The sequence below is a fragment of the Carcharhinus amblyrhynchos genome, chromosome 3 (genome assembly GCF_965287045.1).
Source record: "Carcharhinus amblyrhynchos chromosome 3, sCarAmb.v2.hapA, whole genome shotgun sequence".
Taxonomy (NCBI): domain Eukaryota; kingdom Metazoa; phylum Chordata; class Chondrichthyes; order Carcharhiniformes; family Carcharhinidae; genus Carcharhinus; species Carcharhinus amblyrhynchos.
Window position 1 is genome coordinate 47,696,587 of NC_137326.1, and position 20,823 is coordinate 47,717,409.

The 20,823-nt window shown below is 42.1% G+C and overlaps 1 protein-coding gene across 8 annotated transcripts in view; it reads right to left on the reverse strand.

The window, feature by feature from the left end:
- chl1b (cell adhesion molecule L1-like b) overlaps positions 1–20,823 on the reverse strand; it is a 742,190-nt gene that overhangs the window by 374,981 nt on the left and 346,386 nt on the right. For all 8 annotated transcript variants that reach the window (XM_080183774.1, XM_080183743.1, XM_080183751.1 and 5 more), the window contains one exon: positions 20,411–20,604. In XM_080183774.1, coding sequence (XP_080039900.1) covers positions 20,411–20,604 — 194 coding nt within the window. The remainder of the gene's footprint in view (positions 1–20,410; positions 20,605–20,823) is intronic.

Genomic DNA, 20,823 nt, shown 5'->3' on the forward strand with positions numbered 1-20,823 from the left:
GGTTTTACTTGGTGTAATGACTTTAGTAAGAAGTCTCACAACAGCAGGTTAAAATCCAACAGGTTTATTTGGTAGCACAAGCTTTTAGAATGCTGCCCCCTTCATCAGGTGAATGGGAGTTGTGTTCATGTAATGATTTTTACCAGGCAACTGAAGTTAGCCTGCTTGAATATGAACTCCCTACTTAAAGGGACACCTGTTGCATAGGGAGGGACAGGGAAGGAGGAGAACCTCCTCGTGAACCTGCTCCTAGGTGTGGCAAGGCGTGCCATCTACAGGTCCAGACAGCAGCTGAACGAAGGGGTTGTCCAACCTGCCTCTCTACCCCTCTACCAAAGCTACATTCGTGGCCAGGTGTCCTGGAAAGGGAGCATGCAGTATGAGTAGATGCCTTCTGTGCCCATTGGGCACCGCAGGGACCGAGGTGTATTATTGACCCCTTTAATCACGTTTTAATTTGATGTTTTAAGTTTCCTTTCTGCTTTGTATTTTGTTTTGGGCGATTCCCCTCCTTTTAGGGAGCTGCCCTTTTTGAGTTGTCTCAAGGTTAAGTTAATTTTATTTATTTGATTGAAACAAAAAAATGTTCTTAATTAAAGGGCCTAATTGATGGTCCAATCAGGGAGCCCCACGCCCTGTACTTAACAGAAGTGCCAGTTCTCTTGCACTCCTGATGTAGGCTGAGAGCACTCTGTATAGAAGCAAATTACTGTGGATGCTGGAATCTGAAATAAAAGCGAAAACACTGGAAAATCTCAGCAGGTCTGGCAGCATCTGTAAAGCAAGAAAAGAGCTGACGTTTCGAGTTCAGATGACCCATTGTCAACGCTAAAAGGCATAGAAAGTGGGAGATATTTATACGGCAGGGAGAGGGAATGGAAGATGAGTCATGGCCACAGAAGCCAGGAGAAAAGACTACTAATAGCTGTCCATAGGGAGAATAAAGGATGCAAATGGCTGAACGGCAGAGAAACTATAAGCTGTGACAGGTGGAAGTGGGGGTTGGGGGTGATCAACAGTGGTAGAATGTAGAAAAGGGGAAGCGGGGGAGAGAAAAGGGAAGGGCAGGGGGTGAAGTAGGGGGAAAGAGTGGGCAGGGAAGAAAAATTAAGAAAGACAATAAAGAAATAGGAGGTAGAGAACAGTGAAAAATTAAATTAAATAGAATGAAAACAAAGAGGGCCGAGGTGGGGTAGAGCACTCTGTATAGTATTGTTGGATCTTGTAAATAAAGGAGTTATGATGAAGAGAGTTTCGCGTCCGAGGACTTATTATACTTGGGTTGTTGTTGAGTTGAGTCATCATTACAAAAAAAGTACTGCATTATACACAAGATGATTCAGAAATTTCTGAGAATATAAGTTATTATCAATGTAAGTCTTTCTGCTGCATTTTTTCCAACAGTAAAAACAAGTACGGAGACAATTATCAGCTCCAATTGAGGCGACATTTTGGAACTTATCATGTTTCTCACTATACAAGAATGTAATAAACATTATATTAAATACTGAGAATTATGACATCAGTAGCTGTGCATTTGCAACCTATGCTTTCATCAAATTAAATTGTGCCCAAACATTTGCAAAGTTGTTCTTTGTTTCCCAATACTATTTGTAAAACTGCCTCCACGAAGACTAATCCAGTTCCTAGTATCTGTGACACTATAAGATAAGGTTCCCATGTTACATGTAAGACCAAATCTCACTTAATTGATCACTTTACAAGATTAGTGAGGGATTTGGGGGAGAAAATTATTGCGGGGCTCATGAAGAAGAAGAATGTGAATCTCTCTGGAGGTTAGCATTCAAGTATTTTGTTCTGGCAGAGGGAAAATGATTTCTCTCCTGCTGGCCTGAGTTACTTGATGCTGTCACACTGTCAGAAACAAGTAATATGTTTTTCATTATCATCTCACAACTTGATGAACTGAAACAACAATCACCTAAAAAATGTAAAGTAAGAATTTGGCACCAAAGAATATCTTATACAATAAAAGTGGCAATGTTTATCATGAAAGGTTTAGCATATTAGAGTGTTCCCTACATAGAAAAATATTTGATTTCAGCCCAAAGCTTTATTGTAACAGATGCATTCCAAGTGACAGCTTACCTCAAGAGTAGTATTATTAGCTCTCGAGTCAGAAGCTTGTATATGCAAAGTCCACGACATATTTGAGCATGTAATCAAACTGACAAGTGATGGAAATGTGTAATGGGCTCATAGTGAATCAGTAATCTGTTTTATGTTGCACATGATTCTCAAGAATCTTTTCCATTGACTTCAATCTTGCCCTTTTATCCAATTACCTATTATCCACCCTACCTTAGTGCTTTTTATGAGTTTTTTGAGATATTGAAATATGATTAAGTTGTATTGCACTGTAGACATTGAAAATATATTGTAGTGAGAAGTAGAAAGCAGCAGAATATTCAGACTTAAACACAGATACAACTGTGAACCATTCAGTACTTGCCCTCTAGCCTCTTAAAAGTAGTGTTGCACAGAGACACTTGAGAACTCCAACCCTTCTCACTGACTGTTGTTTAATCATTCCACTTTGTTGCTCAGTAGTTAGATATTTCTAACCAAACTAATTAGATAGAATCCAATTACACTTCTGATATTAAATAATTATATTGAATATCATGCACCCAGGCAGAAGAAAGCATCCTTCTACATCTACAATGGGAAATTTCAGGGAGTGCAGAAAACCAATGGATGCAATGTTGAACTTAAAAGTATATTGAAAACATCACTGCAATTTAATGATCACCACTTGTTATTAGGCAAACTGACTCTCCTAAAGTGATCGTATACAACCAGCTCACCACATATTAAAGGTGACAGTCAGTAGGTTAGAGCTGGCACACGGCATGCTTGTATTTTTACTGATTTAACCCTCCATCTATATGGCATCTATACTCAAATGTACATTCCACCAGGTTATATTTCCCGATGTCACCACCTTGAGAACATCCTTCATCCTGGAACAGATTAAAGATAGACTTAGCAGTTCAAACCAAGGCATTCTTGGTGAGTTGTGAACCATGACAGACACAAAGTTACTCCACCACATATCTTGTCACATTGCACACAACTTCACAAAGTCTTTAATAATGCCATCATGTGATAGCTTTTCATTCAATAACCTGCTCACCGATGTTTGGATTTCATCAGAACCATTCATTTCCAGGCCTTATCACAGCCTTCACCCAGAGTGAGAATTGAATTCCAGAGCAATGGTGACAATAGTTGCCCTGGACATTGACACAACCCATGACTGAACATTGCACTGAAGAACCCTTGCAAAACTGAGACCATTACTGAAGGCCAAAGAGAAAACCTTTCAGTAGAAGGTGTCATATCTGACACAACGAAAAGTTCTTGTGGCTTTCAGAGCACAGTCATCCAGCAAGAACTCATAAGGCACGCATTCTTGACTCAATCACCTTCATCAATGACCTCCTTCAATCATGGAAGTCAGCAGTCGTGCTGTTTACAGCCACAGAGCAATACAGCATGGAAACAGGCTCTTCGCCCCAACCAGTCCATGCCGACCATGGTGCCCTCCTAGCTAGACCCAATTGCTTGTGTTTGGCCCATATTCCTCTAATCCTTTCCCATCAATGTACTTATCTAAATGCTTTTTAAACATTTGTCAACATTCCCATAGTGTTCACTCCATTTGCATTCCTCCAGTAGGCTTGGGCTCTCAAAAAGCATCATATTTGTGACAGAAATGTTCCAAGTAATGATCATTAGCAAAAAAAGAAACTCATGTGTCTTCCATTAACCTACAGTGATACCACCATCACTAAGGCCCACATCATCAGCATTCAGTCACAAGGCATATTAGCATAGAATAGGCTGGGCAAAACTAGAATTAGCATCTTGACTTTTGCTCCAAATTGCTCTCTTTGACATACAAGACTTTAATAAGTATTATGATGGAATAGTCAGCACACGTGTGGATGTGCACAGTGACAACATCACTCAAGAAGCTCAGTATCATCAAGGACAGAGCAATTTATTTAATCAATGTCCCCACCACTTAACTCAATATTCACTGCCTCCATCAATAACGCCTTGTGGCTGTAAAATGTTGAATCTACACAATAAAGTGGCTCACTTGAGATTAATTTGACAGGAACTTCATCCTTCTTGCCTCTATCACTAAGAAGGACAACAGCAGCAGTGTCATGGAAATATCATCTCCTCATACACTGCCTTTAAGTCTTCACATTCTGACTTGGACACCTGACATCCATCAATCCTTCATCATTACTAGGATAGAATCCAAGGAATTTTTACCTAATACCACTGTTTCAGCAGCATCACCATAAGGATTCAATGAACGGCCCACCTTTATTTTTTCAGAATATCCAATGATGGGCAACAATTGCAGTTTTGCCAATGTCACACACATAACAAAAATACATTTTGTAAAACTAAAGGTTTTATCCCTTCCATTCCCTCAGAGACTGATTTGTATAGGACTAATCCATAGACTTACATAGTAAAGGTATCATATAATTCTTGCATTCTCGTTGTATTCTAGCCAACCGCCTCCTGCATAGGAATGATTAATATGAGTGTAATATAATCTCTTTATCACATTGCATTCTTATCTTGCCATTCCTCGATTCAAAACTTGGATTTTTCCGACTTACTGAGTTTGAAGATATTCTGTAATGCTTTAATTCAAATAACTGCAAACTATTCAAATATTGGCTCTGGCTTAGTTATTTATAGCATCACTGAAGCTCCAGCTTTCCTTGACTGCTTCATAAATTTTTTCCTCTAATCTTTTTCTTCCACTTCTTAACCTTTCGATTGCTCAACATCATGAATGGTGGAAAGCTAACGTCCAATAGACAGATGCAGCCAGTTGGTCTCTCTCCCAATTTGCCATTCCTCATGAGTGAAACCAGCTAAAAGAACCAAGGGCAGTTTCCCCTTACTGGGTATACCCATAGAGAGGAACCATTTTGATTTAGTAAGTGAAATCAGGAATTGGAATCTCAATCCCAGCCCAGTTTAGCTACACTGATAGAAACTTTACTGATGAACCATGTCACTTAAGCTGGTCATCACAGCAGAGACCAGCAATAAATTTCTGAACGGCTTAGTATGGCACTACATATTGGATTTATAACTGTTTATAGCTATTGGATTTATAACCATAAAAAAGAAAGAAGAGCAATCCAGATTCTTAAATCTATATTTTAGTGCATTTATTACACTTAGTTATAGTACATAAACTAAGAACTTCTCAATTTGGTGACATTTAAATTATGCTAAGTCAAGGGATGTCTGGAAAATTACTACCGAACGCAGACTGCTAATAGAAGCAAAATACTGCAGATGTTGGAAATCTGTAATGAGGGTAGAAAAAGCTGGATAAAATCAGCAGGTCTGTAGAGCATGCGTGGAGAGAAACAGAGCTAATGTTTCAAGTTGAAATGACCTTTCTGTAGTGGGATCATTTAGATCCAAAACATTAACTCTGCTTCTCTCCACAGATGCTGCCAAACCTGTTGAGTTTATCCAGCATTTTCTGTTTTTATTGCATTCTGCTAATTGTCCAGCTGTAGATTTTAACTTGAGCTGTTTGCCTATGTTAAAGGCAATATGCAAATACAAACTGTTGTTATTGCAGCTCTCTGCAGCTTAAACAACATAAGATATTGAACAGAATGTAGAGAAAGTAAAATTTTATAGGTTCAACCTAATGATAATGTTTGTCCAAAGAAATTAAAATGCCAAATCAAATACGCTTCAGTCATCTCAAATTAGATTAAAAACGTAATTTTGAGCCCTGCAGGGTGTTATCCAACATTAAACATTTCTTGTTAAGAAACATATTCAGGAACAGATAGCACAGCAATGTTCTGGTATCAAGCAGAGCAAATATTATTTCCTATTTACTCGAGTATATACTTCAGTGCATTTTATTCCTGAAAGCTGTCTGAAGACTTATATTTCAAATGTATTTCTAACATATTACAAACTGCATTTTGTTAAGCCTACATCAGGATAACGGATTACCAGTATTTTATGCACAGCCAGTGGCATTGCCTCATGGAATCTCTACAGTGCAGAGGGAGGCCTTTTGGCCCATCAACTCTGCACCAACTCTATCTGACAGAGTAGCTTCCTGAGGACCTTTCCCCTACCCTATTGCCCACTCACCCCTGCCCTGCTATTCCCCAGCTGTAAAGTCAGAGGCGAGCCCAGCTCCACCTTGTTTGGGTGCTCCACAGCCATTGGGTTGGGACTTATGCCCTTCTGCCAACTAATCAAATGGCTGGCAGTTATAAAGCCCCATTGGTGCCACTGGGAATGTTGGTCATTACTGGGAATACTGGCAGTCCAAAAAGGTTAGGTGCCATTGTGGTCAAATGGGCCATCCAGGATGGTGGTTTGCAAGAGCATGCTGGGATAATTGGACAAGCACTGAAATAGGCAAGCTGCAGCCTCAAAAGAAACTGGACAAAGATAAAAAGGCTACAGCTGCAGGAGATGGAGTACACAAGATATATATAGGCCATCTCCAGGACAAAGGACACTTTCTGGTCAAACTGGGTTGTTTACCAGATATCAGGTACCTTAACTCCTTATTTGGGAGCGAGGTATGTGCCTCCAGCACCTACAGGCATGGCTGTTATATGCCCACGTAGAGATCAGTGTAGCAGCACCTGATTGGATCTTACTGATCAAGTCCTGATCACACTGACAATGGCCAAAAAGGGTGCGAAAACCAATGAGGTATAAAGGGTGCTGCGCAAAAGAAGAATCTCTCTCTCTCTAATCCCATGAATGAACGACAACAACTGTGACAATCACCAGCAACGACCAGCACAAGGAAAGAAGGAAGGAAGGCCAGAGCCAAAGGGCCAGATTACATAGAGGACTACAGAAATCAACATGCGGATAAAGGCTAATATCTGCCTGGCTACTTGCCAGTCACACAAAAGTTAAGTCAAGGTTTAGTATTGGACTTGAACCTTAGTATTCTGTAAGATAACGTACTATTGATTAGGTGAGTGATTAATAATTGTGTGTAAATAAATAGTTGTGTGAACAAGAAGTCTACTCAATTCTTTCTGTACTGTATTAAAACAGACTGTGGGGCAGGTACAGCAACAAACTGGCACATCTCTGGTGGGACATCGACAAGAAGTAACTTTGTTGCTCCAATCTTGAATCCTACAGAACTTAGTATTCCTGGAGATTTAGCCTGAGCCTGAATTAAGATGGCCAATGCTCCACGTGACGGCTAGGATTTCAAGTAAATCGAAGGGAGTGGAAAGTCTATATTGAACAATTACTTAAAACTCAGAGCCAACAGGTGTAAACTCCTTATTGGACGAATAACTGCTTTTGTGAAATTGTTTATTGTGCATGCATTGTTACTGATAAGGAGGATAGGGTAAACTCCGTAGGTTTACATGAGAATCTGGAGGGATTAGGACCAGAATGTAGACCAAAGCTGTACCCACAATTGATTAACTCTCTAGCTCTTGTTGTTGAATATAGAATAGCAGGAAACAAAATTAGGGAATATATTAAGAAGAAATGGTGGCTCCTACGGGCAGAATTTTGTGCCAATGCTAAGGCGGGACCAGGACCCCTAGGACAGAAGTATTGGGACGAATTGAGGAAAGTTCAGGGAAAGCGGGTAGTCAAATGTGAGAAAGCAACTACCATTGTGAGCTGCTTAGGACAGCTGCTAGGAACAGAAAAAGAATTAAACACAGCTTGTAGGGAACTGGAGGAATCGAAGCAGGTACAGGAGGAGAAAGAGCATGAGATTAGGAAATTAAAAGAGGAAAAGGAAGAGGAGGTAACGAAACTAAAGAAACAGTAGTAGGTAAGGATAGAACAAACTAAAGCAGAAAAGCACAGAGAGGTTGACAAACTAAAAAGAACAAACCAGGCAAACTTATTACATCTGGGCAATTTTCAGACCTAGCATGAGAGAGCTACCAAGATGCCCAGCGCACTGTCATGGCCAAAGGTGAAGCCGAACGGGCAGTAGCACGATTGAAAGCTAAGTGCACCGATCTGCAGGCAGCAATAAAAGTGCTACACCAAGCCAGCAAGAAACGGAGACAGACAAACGCTGACCACTCCAAATGCCAGTGAGAAATTTCACGGCTGGAATCCCTATTATCAGTTCAAAATGGATTTATGTGTATCTTTGGGGCAGTAGAGAAAGAGGAGATAGAGAATGCAGATTGGGGAGAGTTAAATGCAAAACTATACGTTACACGAACCAAGGATTGGAGTTCACCACCATCTTTCCTAGGGGAAGTCATATCTTCCGTACCCCCATGTTCACCTCCAGTACCGAAGCACCAAGTAATGACTGAATGTCGGGTAGGGGAAGCTCAGGGTCCAGCTGTTACATACACAGCCCCATTTACGGTGGCACAATTGGCCAAATCGCAAATAAAATCCCAACTTTTGCGCCATCGGCTGACCCACAGAGTTTCTTTGAGGAGGTTATGCAGTTAAAGATAATGCATGGGCTAGATGAAAGGGAAGAAGTAAAGCTAATAGTCATGTGCTCAAGCAAGTCGGTATGCTCTGCCCTGCCAGTCCCTCAAAATATCAGGGAAAGAGCCTTAAGTAAGATCAAGGAAGTGATATCGACTGCGGTAGGGTTTAATAAAGGGGACCCTGTAGTTGGGTTAAATAAATGTAGACAGAGGAAAGAGGAATGTCTGACTGCTTTTGTCAATCATTTATGGATCCACTTCACGGGAGTGTATGGGGAATTAGATCGGGCTAGATTAAATGAAGCCGATTCATCCAAATGGGCGAGGACATTTGTGTTGCCCACGACAGAGAATTTGAGGACATTTGTGTTGCCCTGCGCAGGCAAGAAAGCCTGCGCAGAGACCCCGCAGAGACCACACACAATGAAGCATGGGTTCTCCGATGGTTAGCTTGAGTCTGGGAACAGGAAGTTCAGGGACCCCCAATGACACAGTCAGATAGGGAAGCGAGAATGCTTCCAATGAGGGTTAACCAGGGTTAATATGGAGAAACGAGGGTAGAGAGGATCACCATCACTAAAGAGGTACAGCTCCACCCTACACAATAGCCCTGGGAGAGACAGAGGGACATGATTTAATTGCAAGGGCCAGGATACTTCGCCCAAGAGTGTAGGAGTCCCCCCACCACCCTACACACGGTCCCCGAGGCAGGTGGGAGAACCGGTTCCACTAGTTTGGCCAGCTCCTAGATATGAGAGAGAACACCGCCCCTCACCAATAGAAGGTCCCCATCACCCCATGCATACTGTGAGCGCTAACCCACCACCTTATCAAACTGTACCTGCTATGGAACCTAGAATGATGGTGTCTGACCTCTCCAGCCTGGGTCTGTAGCATCAGGTGGGATAGCGCAGGGAGACCCCTAGCTAACGGTGAAGTAAGAGGCCACCTTGTGGAATTCCTTTGGGATAATGGAGGCTCCCGAACTACCCTGAATATATCAAAATTGAAGACAGGCATCTCTTGGCCAACTACGGGTTCAATCACACTCAGTGGATTCACAGGATACATGCAGGGGGGACGCATTACAGCCCCTGTACAGATCCGCCTTTGCAATATAGCATATGACCATCCGGTGGGGGTCTTAGTTGACTTTAGTCTCTTTACTTGAAAAAGGATACACTGGCATTGGAGGGGGTGCAGAGGAGATTCACTAGGTTGATTTCAGAGTTGAGAGGGTTGGCTCATGAGGAGAGACTGAGACTCCCACTGTAGCTACAACCCCATCACCATAATGAGACAAGGAGTACAGGCAAAGTTTTTCACAGTACTGGATATTAGTAATGGTTTCTGACCCATCTCTTCAAATCGCTTCAGCCAGTACAAATTCACCTTTACCTTCCAGGGACAGCAATACACTTTGACCTGTCAACCACAGGGTTTCCATAATGGGGTTATACTCATTGGAATTCAGAAGAATGAGGGGAGATTTTATAGAAACATAAAAGATTATGAAGGGAATAAATAAGATAGAAACAGGGAAGTTGTTTCCACTGACAGGTGAAACTAGAAGTGGGGGGAATGGCCTCAAAATAAGAGGGAGCAGATTTAGGATTGAGCTGAGAAAGAACTTCTTCACACAAAGCTTTGTGAATCTGTGGAATTCCAATGCCCAGTGAAGCAGCTGAGGTGACCTCATTTAGTGTTTTTAAGAAAAGGATAGATAAATTTCTGAACAGTAAAAGGAATTATGGTGAGCGGGTGGGTAAGTGGAGCTGAGTCCATGATCTTATTGAATGTAGGATCAGGCTTAAGGGGCCAAATGGCCTACTCCTGCTCCTAATTCTTATGTTCTTATGTTCCCCCAAATGCTGAACACATTCTTGGGTCTGATTACATGAACAAATATAATCTTTCATTTGATTCAGCTGATCAATGCATTTGGTAGATGGCTACGATTAGCAGAGCACCATCAATCATTCCAGTTGTGATGTACACTAATAGGGTCAGCACAACAGGGAAATTCTGGTTGATCCCTTAACAATTAGTAGTGATCCAGCCATCAGGGACATTCTTCAAAGAAACAAAGGGGTGTTTACACAACACAAGGATGATTGTGGCCAGATACCTGGGGAGGTGTTAATTGAAGGGCTGGATCTGAAACCTCAGAGACAGTACAGTTTCCCCAGACAGGCAGGAGCGGGTAGGTAATTGATAGTCTATTACAGCAGGGGTTGTTGAGATGGATGGCATCAACAAACAATACCGATATGGCCTGTAAAAAAGACAGACGGATCATGGAGATTAACGATTGATTATTGGGAGTTAAATAAGGTTACTCCTCTCATGGCTCCCACTGTAGCTACAACCCCATCACCATAATGAGACAAAGAGTACAGGCAAAGTTCTTCATGGTACTGGATATCACGGTAATGGTTTCTGGTCCATCTCTTTAAATCGCTTCTGCCAGTACAAATTCACCTTTACCTTCCAGGGACAGCAATACACTTTGACTTGTCGACCACAGAGTTTCCATAATTCCTTGTCCATCTTGCACAGATGACTAGCTACTGGACCTGAGTGTCCGGTCCAACATGTAGACAACATATTGTTATAGACTAACACCAAAGAGTAGCGTATGACCTGATTAGATGAATTGCTCGCACTGCTCCACTCATTAGGCTGCAAAGTCAACCTGAAAAAGGCCCAAATTTTGCAACCCAAGGTCACATGCCTAGGTACAGTGATTACCCATGGGAAGAGGGAGATTGAACAGAGAAGGATAGACTCCATAGTGCACCTCCCACTGCCCCAAGATGTGAATGCTCTCTGAACTTTCCTAGCTCTAGTAGGGTACTATCGGAACCATATAGATTGTTTCACCACCTGAATAGCTCCACTGTCTGAATTGTTAAAGAAAAAGGTAACCTGGAAATGGACTACGCAGCACACAACTGCAGTAACTGATTTAAAACGTGCCCTCCCCACAGCGCCAGCCTTACTCGTCCCTGACCCCGATCTACCGTATGCCTTAGAGGTTGCAGCCACTGACCACACACTTTCGGCAGTATTATTACAGAAATGACATCGTAGACCAGACCCAGTGTCCTACGCCTCATGAGTATTAGACCCAGTGCAACTAGGTTTCCCCAGGTCTAAACGACACCTGCTCACGATACTTTGCACTGTGCAGCATTTCGCATATATTACCAGATTAAACATAATAACAGTTCTTACACCCCAACCCAGCGTCTGCTGGATGGCCAGCTTAAAGGTGGCTCGGTAAGCCAGGCCCGTGCTGTCCATTGGACACTACGACTGCAAGCAGATCACAGTAAAGCGAACCAAAGTGCCCATGTTCTTGGCAGATAATTTAAATTATGGGGGAGATCCACATGAGTGTCAGCTTATAGCCATAAAGGACCTCACAGATCCATTTATTCTGAAACAACAGGAGGCACTGTCAGGGACATAAAAGATAGCCACCCAACAGATAGACTCAGCCATACGAATTTATGTAGATGGTCCATCCACCACAGAGGATGGGACCAGGATCACAGAATGTGGCATTTATGTGGAAAAGCCACAGGGACAGCCACTAATAGAACTTGCTCTCAAACCCCCCAGTGTCGTGGTAATAATAAACACTCTCACCAAATGGGCGGAGGCATTCTTCATAGATCCAACACAGCTAAGGCTACCGCAAAAATATTAGCCCAATAAGTATTTACATAATGGGGTCTTCCCCACAACATAGATTCCAACCAAAAGGCACATTACAGTGGGTGGGTGATGCAGAACGTTATGGTTAGGCTTGGCATCAAGCAGAAATTCCATAAGGCCTACCATCCACAATTCAGTAGAATCGTAGAGTGCATGAACCGAACACTGAAAGGGATCATTAGGAAAACTGTGCAGCAAAACAACAGGACACAGTGCTTCCCTTTGCCCTCATGATGGTACGCAACATCTTTTCCAGCTCTACTGGATTCACCCCCCATACATTAATGACTGACCGACTAATGAGGGGAGCTGAATATTTATTGGGATTTGATTTAATTGAGCTTGCTATCACAGTTCTCACCCACAAGAAAGCCATCCAGCAGATAACCAAAAACATTAAAGCAGCCCAGTTACCCACAGTTGACCGACTAGGAGTTAAAAAGAAACAAAGCAAGGCATATTTTGATAAAAGACTACACCCCATAGAATATACAGTTGGCCAGCAGGTAATGATTTCCCTCTACAATCCCAGTTCTTGCCCCAAGATATGCAGGCCTGCACACCATCACTGACAAAGTAAGCCCCTCAGTGTATAAGATCCTGATTGCCAATGGGAAAACTGGTTAGTTCCATGTAAATCAACTAAAAGCTTACGGGACTCTGAATAATTGCTTCCACCATCTTACGTTAGAGATAGGAGAGGATGACATTTGGCAACTGGAATGGCCTCGCCCAGTAAATGTATTTCCCCGGACACCTTCTCATCCACTTCCAGGTTCAAACCAAACCCTTATCCCATCACGCTACAGCCAAAACCCTCTTCCACATCTGTAGTGCCTCTACCTGTACTGATTAACCTGGACATAACAGGAGACTTGTTCACCCTAGATGACTGGTGCGACTCACTAGATATCAGCCCCTGCAGCATTACTAGCTATAAACATAAGCCTTACTAGCCCAGAGAAAGGATTAGAGCTAGGGCAGCGGTGCCCCAGGAGGCCCATAGAAGGGAATTTTGATCTGCATGAAATAAGAAATGGGCTGAAGTCATCATCGAAACCATCCCACTGTATTTGGCCTGAAGACACCCCCGAACCACAGAATGGATTGATACTAAAATACAGGGAAAACCCTACATGACAATATCCACCACGAGTCGATACCTGTGGTGGTGAATGTAGCTGGGACCCAACTGCCAGAGTGATGCTCTCCCCAAATTAAGAGACTATATGTCCACTTGATTCGCAGGCTGTTAGGACAGAAGATATGGGTGGACGAGAGACAAAAAAAATCCCAAGAAAGCATTAGTTAATGACATGGCAACAGCATACAGGAGTAGCAACCATTAACGCCCTTGATTTAGCCGACCTGGACAATAAATTTAGGATTCTGACCCAACAGGTTAAACAGACACTAAATTCCATTAATGAGGACAATCAGCGAGACGCTGAAGGGGAGCTGACTGGAAATGCAGCCAGCAGCCACATGGTCATTGTATTAGAAGGACATGCTAAGACAGTCAAGTAAATAATTGGAGAAAAATTGGAGGATAATGACCGACAACAGAACTGGACTTTATGCAGAACGTATGGACAGTGGATGATAGAGCAGCTAAGGGAAGACCTAGAGCAGGTTTGCAGTGGACAGGTTCCATCTTCAATTAGTGATGAGCAGATGGAACACTTATTCACAGGTAAGAAACATTCAAAGTTATCTAGTTGCCAGATGCGACAACTGACCAAGGTTTGGTTCAATGACGACTGCAAAAGGACTCCAGGGAAAGCCCTGGGAATAATGTTAGGGCTCCCCATAATCACTGACGATTAGATTGGACTGAAGGCTTTTGAAGTAGAAAACATAGGGAACATCCATGAGGATATCTGGATAGAGTATCATGGCATTTTACCATATGCAGTGGAGAAAAAAGGGAGACTCAAAGGCACCACTCTGGACAGATGTCAGCAAACCGACAGAATAATCACATGCATGTACCCAGTTTACTTAAATGAGCATGCAGTATGTGGTTTCAGAACAAACACTAGCCTAATTGCTCAGTAGATGCTCGTTGCCTGGACACAGACATAACTCAAGTAACTTACAATGGAGTACGGAAATACTGTCTCACCACCTCCCTACAACAATATCAATATGGCACGACACATTGCAACATTACTAACACTACATTCTGCATCAAATCAGACATACCAGGCAGGGTGGGTCTACTCAACTAATAGATATTCATAAGAGGGAGAGAATAGATCTGAATGCCACTGACGAGCTCCAACAGACTCTAGAGGAGTACTATGAGAAATATGACACAAGCCTAAAGCCCCTACCGGAGTAGTTAAGCTAGGTTCAGATAAAATTGGCTACAGCCCACAGAAGCTTCACCAAAGTGAAGAGCCAAGAGGTGAAAAGGAAATTTAAATAAATCAAGGCCACCTCCTGGTGGAATGATCTTTGGAACTGGGGCTCAAACATCCAAATCCACCCATTTGTTCGCATAATGTCACACCTAGCAGTATTGCTGATTTTGTTCGCCCTGATATATCTCATCATCCTCACAGTTCAATTCAGCCGATGGAAAAAGAGGATCACCGAGTGGCAAGATGTATAGTTCGAATCATGGTTCCCTCTAATTCAGTGGAGCAATGCTTATAGGAAAATTGCCGGATTATTACACCTGCACTAATGGACAGTTGAAATGTACCCTGGATTCATGAATGCTTTATTGCAATTTTTGTTTTGAATGTTTTGGTTTATAATTGACTTATTGTAATGATGGTATTTTAGAATGGCTGCTTGTAACAAAAGAATGTTTGCTGTGTGTGGCTTCTGAAATATAAATATATCGTAGGGATTTTTTATTGTGTATGCCAATGCCTGGGCCTTGCTTGACTGTTGAGTGACTGGGGAATTCCTAACAGATATTGGTCCTGAGTCTGTGATCCATCACACTTTGCATTCAGGATCAGCAGGAGGGACTGTGGCCAAACGAGCCACAGGCAAGCTGCAGCCTCAAAAGAAATTTGACAGAGATAAACAGGGTGCAGCTACAGGAGCTGGAATACACAGGATATAGACCATCTCCAGAACAAAGGACACTTCCTGGTCAAACTGAGTTGTTTACCAGATATAGGGGCACTTTAACCTTATTTGGGAAGGAGGTATGTGACCCAAAGTGCCTCCAACACCAACAGGCATGGTTGTTGGGTACACACTCAGTGATCAGTGTGGCAGCATCTGATTGGGTCATATCAGAGTGATCAAGTCTGATCGATCAATTGGCAATGGCCAAAAAGGGGCAAAAATCAACAAGGGTGCTGGGCAACAGAAGAATCCCTCTCTCTCCCCCAACAAAGGTGACCATCACCAGCAACAAACAGCACAAAGAGACCACCACACCCAAGGAAGGAAGGAAGACCAGAACCAGAGTGTCAGACCAGACCAAAGGGCCAGACTACGCAGGGGTCTATGGAGACCAACACGCCGATAAAGGCCAATATCTGCCTGGGTACTTGCCAGTCACGCAAAAGTTAAGTCAGGGTCTAGTATTGAACTTGACTTTAGTATTCTGTAAGATAAGATGTTGATTGGGTGGGTGATTAATAATTCTGTGTAAATAAATATTGTCGTGTTAACAAGAAGGGGTGGCATGGTGGCATAGTGGTTAGCACTGCTGCCTCAAAGTGCCAGGGACCTGGGTTCGATTTCTGGCTTGGGTCACTGTCTGTGTGGCGTTTGCTCAGGTGCACCAGTTTCCTCCCACAGTCCAAAGACGTGCTGGTTAGGTGAATTGGCCATGCTAAATTCTCCCTCAGTGTACCCGAACAGGCGCTGGGGTATGGCAACTAGGGGACTTTCACAGTAACTTCATTACAGTATGAATGTAAGCCTACTTGTGACTAATAAATAAATTTTACTTTTAACTTTAAGTTTACTTGCAATTCTTTGTCCACTGTATAAGGGTTAAAACAGACTGTGCAGCAGGCGCAGCAACACCACGGACCTCAGCATAAAGTTAGGCCCAGGTTTTGCCAGGACTGGCCTGGCAGACCACTGGCCTGATATCTCCCTGACCATGAGTCAAATCCTGGTGAAAGTGAGAAATAGGGCAGGAGAATAAAATTCTGACCTTCTTTTGTGGGCCGAGTGGTCAGGTGATAATGTGATGGTGCAGCTCCTTAAAGGCTCACATGATGATACTGCGAAGTTCTCCACAGACTGCGAGTAGAGCAGAAGCATGTAAGAACTGCTCAGGGTAGTGAATAAACTATTGTTGATATTAGTCCTTGGTCATCAGTCATTGGAACACAGCATTTCAACATAGTGTCAGGGGTTGGCAGTACAGCACAAGAAACTCACTGCATCAATGTGGTCATGATCGATAAGAACAATGCAAACAACTGGGCCTAGTTTGAAAAGGAGTGGCATATCTGTTGCAGTGCCAGATTATCAGACAAATTTAAAAAGCTACAAGCTTGCACCTTACTAAATCTATAGGCCTCAAGGTCATCGAGAAGTTTGAAACATTGCCTTTCAAATGGAGGAGGAGGATTCAGGGATGCTGTCAATAAAATTTGAGAACATTTGCTTGGCAGTGAAGGACATAATACTTGACTGGCATATGTTTAACACTACAAACTAAAGGTTTGATCAATAGATACAAGTCATACGCTGCAACTTTAGAAGTTTTAGAAAATGATGCGTGTTTGACACCCTTACCAATTAGTCAAGGATGTGTAACTTGTGGGGTCAACAGTGATCTTTTCTGTAAGTAGCTGCTATGAGAGAAAGATATAACACTGCAAGTAGCCATCAGCGTCTGCATGCTAAACAAACAGTCTGAAAAACGCAGCAAGGAGTTTCAGTGGTAAACGGGTATTCTTACAGTACAGGGCATGACTTGTCCCCACTGTATTGGTCATTACCTTCTGAACAGGAAAGCGTGTTTGGTGTTTTGTAAACACAACAATAAATGTGGCAAGTGGAACCATTTTGCAAAATCCTGCATATCAAAACCACAAGAGTCTTTCTTTGCTACCAGCCACATTGCAGCCAGTCAGTCCTCCAAGGTTAAGAGAGTGAGCAAGGTAAATTAAGTCAGCCAGTGCAACCAAATCACCGTGCCTCTATTAACACTGTGGGAGTGTTGTCGATACCATCGCAGAGAAAAGTGACATTTTCATCACTCTGAAGAACACGAAACTAAAGGTGAATACTAAAACCGGAGCAAAGCATAATATATTGCCCAGGCAAATGCTGCAGGAACTAGACCCATATGCACCATCGGATCCCAATACCCAGATGGACTTCATGATTAATGGCAGCCAAACTACCCACACCAAAGGTGGGCCATGCTCCATTGCACACAGGACAGTTTCAAGTTTCATAGAGTTGACCAGAATATAAGGCAACTTCTTGGTCTTTGTGACTGCATCACACAGGGCCGTCCATCTTGATCCAGAAGTACACTGTTGACAACACAAGGCCCTAGAAATGATTTCTTCAACTGCAAATTATTTTATAAGTTACCAGTAATATAGCACATGAGATTTGATGACTGAGTTTCACTAACAATCTGTGGTCCAAGAGGAATACCAATAGCCACAAAGCAGAACGTAGTCAATGAGCTGCATGAGATGACAACACTGAGCGTCATAATTCCCATGGATGAGGCCACAGGATGGGTTTCAGCAATGGTGGCTAGAGTAAAGAAAGGTGGCACTGTCAGGATACGCACTGATCCAAGTCACTTGAACAAGACACTGCTCAGGCCTCTAAACCCTCTGAAGACAGTGGAACAGGTGATAACAGACATGCCCAATGCTAAGGTTTTCAACATCCTGGATGAGAAATGCAGGTTCTGGCAAATCCTCAAAACTTACCACATTCATAGCTCTGCTAGGCAGATATAATTTCCTTTGTATGCCCTATAGAATTACCACTGGCAGTAAGGTCTTCCAGCAGTGCATGAAGCAAATCTTTGTATCCCAACCCCACAAAATCATTGTTGATGACATCCGCTCAGGACACATAAGCAAACACAGGTTCCAGGGTGATATAATGAACCAGTCTACAACTGGCCTTCATCTTTCTGCTTTACACAATGGGGATGGGGCGGAGGGAGAGCTGGGCTATGTAGCAGTTGCAAAAGCTTCCTCTGTGTTTCGCCTATGTAAATAACTATGTATTGTTAACATGTTCAACCTGCATCGTATAAAATTGTTTGCACACAGTTAATGTTCATGCACACTGTTACATCTCAGTACCAGAGATGACCCCAGTTGAAATGGTGAGGGTGTGTTCTGAGTGGTTGTGTGATAATGTGGCTATTTAAAGTGAGCCACCTTATACTCCACAATCCCTGTCAAGGGAAGACTGGAAAACTCATTCCCACAGGATCTTCCCATCCCACTGAAAGCAACACAAATGGCCAATGTATTTGGTGGGACCTGCAGATCCTCTCAGTGGCCACTGGCGTGACACACACACACACACACACACACACCCATGCATGCACACAATGTAACAAAATTCACTGTTCATATCAAAAATCCAACATTTGGTTTAGGAGATTCGCAGGTGGTCCATGAAGATTCATTAGATGTAGAAACAAAATTACTTTTTGTTAATGCACATTTTGGGATTTAACTGACCCAATGGATACTCATTGTGATATTTCAGACTAACACTGTGTTTCTGAATTGGTATACTGCATGTCAATCCATGTAGCTGCTACTGAACAACAAATTGTTGAAAAGTTTGCACAGTACTAATTTACATAAAAGATTACTTTGGTCCAGAATTTCTTGGAAAGTTTAAGCGCAATTTTATGTAAAAGAGTGCTATTGCAGAATTCTTTCCCCAAAATATAATGATGTGACTGAGTTTTATTGGTTTTATATTAAAATACTATTACACACTCATTTCTTTAACAGTTTACGTTTTATCTGAGATAAAGTTGCCGAAAACCTCTGCTGCTTATTTACGAATTTCAGTTCCGCATTCAAGAGATTTGTTCATGTAAGTATCCTAGATTTAGCCAAATTATCATGCAGCCACAAACATTTGGACCTTCACTCACCCTTAGCATGTTCAGAAGAAACATGAATGGTCTTTCCAATGAGTGTACCACTGTTCCAAATGATAATAGGAGGCATAGAGAAAAGACAAGCAATTCCGAGAAGGATGTACAAGGCAGATGACAGCAACCAATTGCCAGCACCACTATTCATAGCACTGCATTTGCATTTACTTTATCCCAGTTATTTTTAAATTTTAATGCAAGTAAATGAGCTCAGCGGAAAATTTAAGCACAAGTTTCACAGGCAAGATTGTCAAGCAAAATCAGGATAGCTCTGGCTGCTTACTGGAAAAATGTGATCCACGATGCTTACAGACTTGTGTTTTCAAAGGTTTTTTTCAAGAGGCAATATTAAGTGCATGTAAGATGCACATATTTGTTCAAATAGTGATATAAGTTATCAATTTCTTTTTGGTCAGGTGTGTGACATATGCAGAAACAATGAAAGTTTGCACGTCAGCTATGGGGAAAATTTTGTTTGCTTAACATTGATTCCCATTGGATAATTCAACTTATCCAAGTTCAGAAAACTTTGAACACAAGTAAAGGCCAATGCTTGGGAATCTTTCCAGTGTCTCCTGGTTTCTAATCATTAAAGCTATGCAGCCTATCAGAACTGCTTTTGTTTGCTTCTCTAGCTAGGAATACACTGAGGATGGGTGCATTCCTCAAGATTCAAAGTGAGTGGGATAAATCCATTAATTGGCTGGAGATGCCAGCGTTGGACTGGGGTAAACACAATAAGAAGTCTCACAACACCAGGCTAAAGTCCAATAGATTTATTTGCTACCAAATAAACCTGTTGGGCTTTAACCTGGTGGTCTATTATTAACAGTGCCCTAAAATACTGCAGATCAACCTGATTCAGATTGTCAGGTTAACAAATTTACTGCAGAGGCTTGACTTGTTTCCAAATTCTTTTCACCAATTGTATAGTTTCAGAGCCACTTTGGACACAAAGTGACATCACTTATAGGTTGTCAAATAATTTTTTGTATGTCAATATAGATCACAACACAAATTCCAAGCAATTCTTTCAGCTCTTGGGTTTTCACACAATAACTAAACCAAACAACTGAAATCATGAAGAACTTACTTGCAGTAATAAAAACAATTTCTTCAGATATTGCTACTCCCAGGTCATTGCTGGCATAACAACGATATCTTCCCTGAAAAGCCTTCAAATTTCCATTACTGTTTTTGATTATGAATGTTCCTGAGTTACTGACTGTGGTCACTCTGTGATCTCGTGATGGATCATATTCTTTGCCATCCTTAGTCCACGTAAACCTAAAATAAAAAGAAGCATATATTGAATTTTCTGGTGTATACACTTGGGGAGGAATTGTCTTCCCCAGAAACACAAACAGGTTTTCACTCTAGATCTTCTGGCATATTGTTAAAAGAAAGCAGGGTGGTGCATCTTATACCATCATTCTTGAGGGGCAGGACTTAAAACATAAGAACATAAGAACGTAAGAAATAGGAGCAGGAGTAGGTCATCTGGCC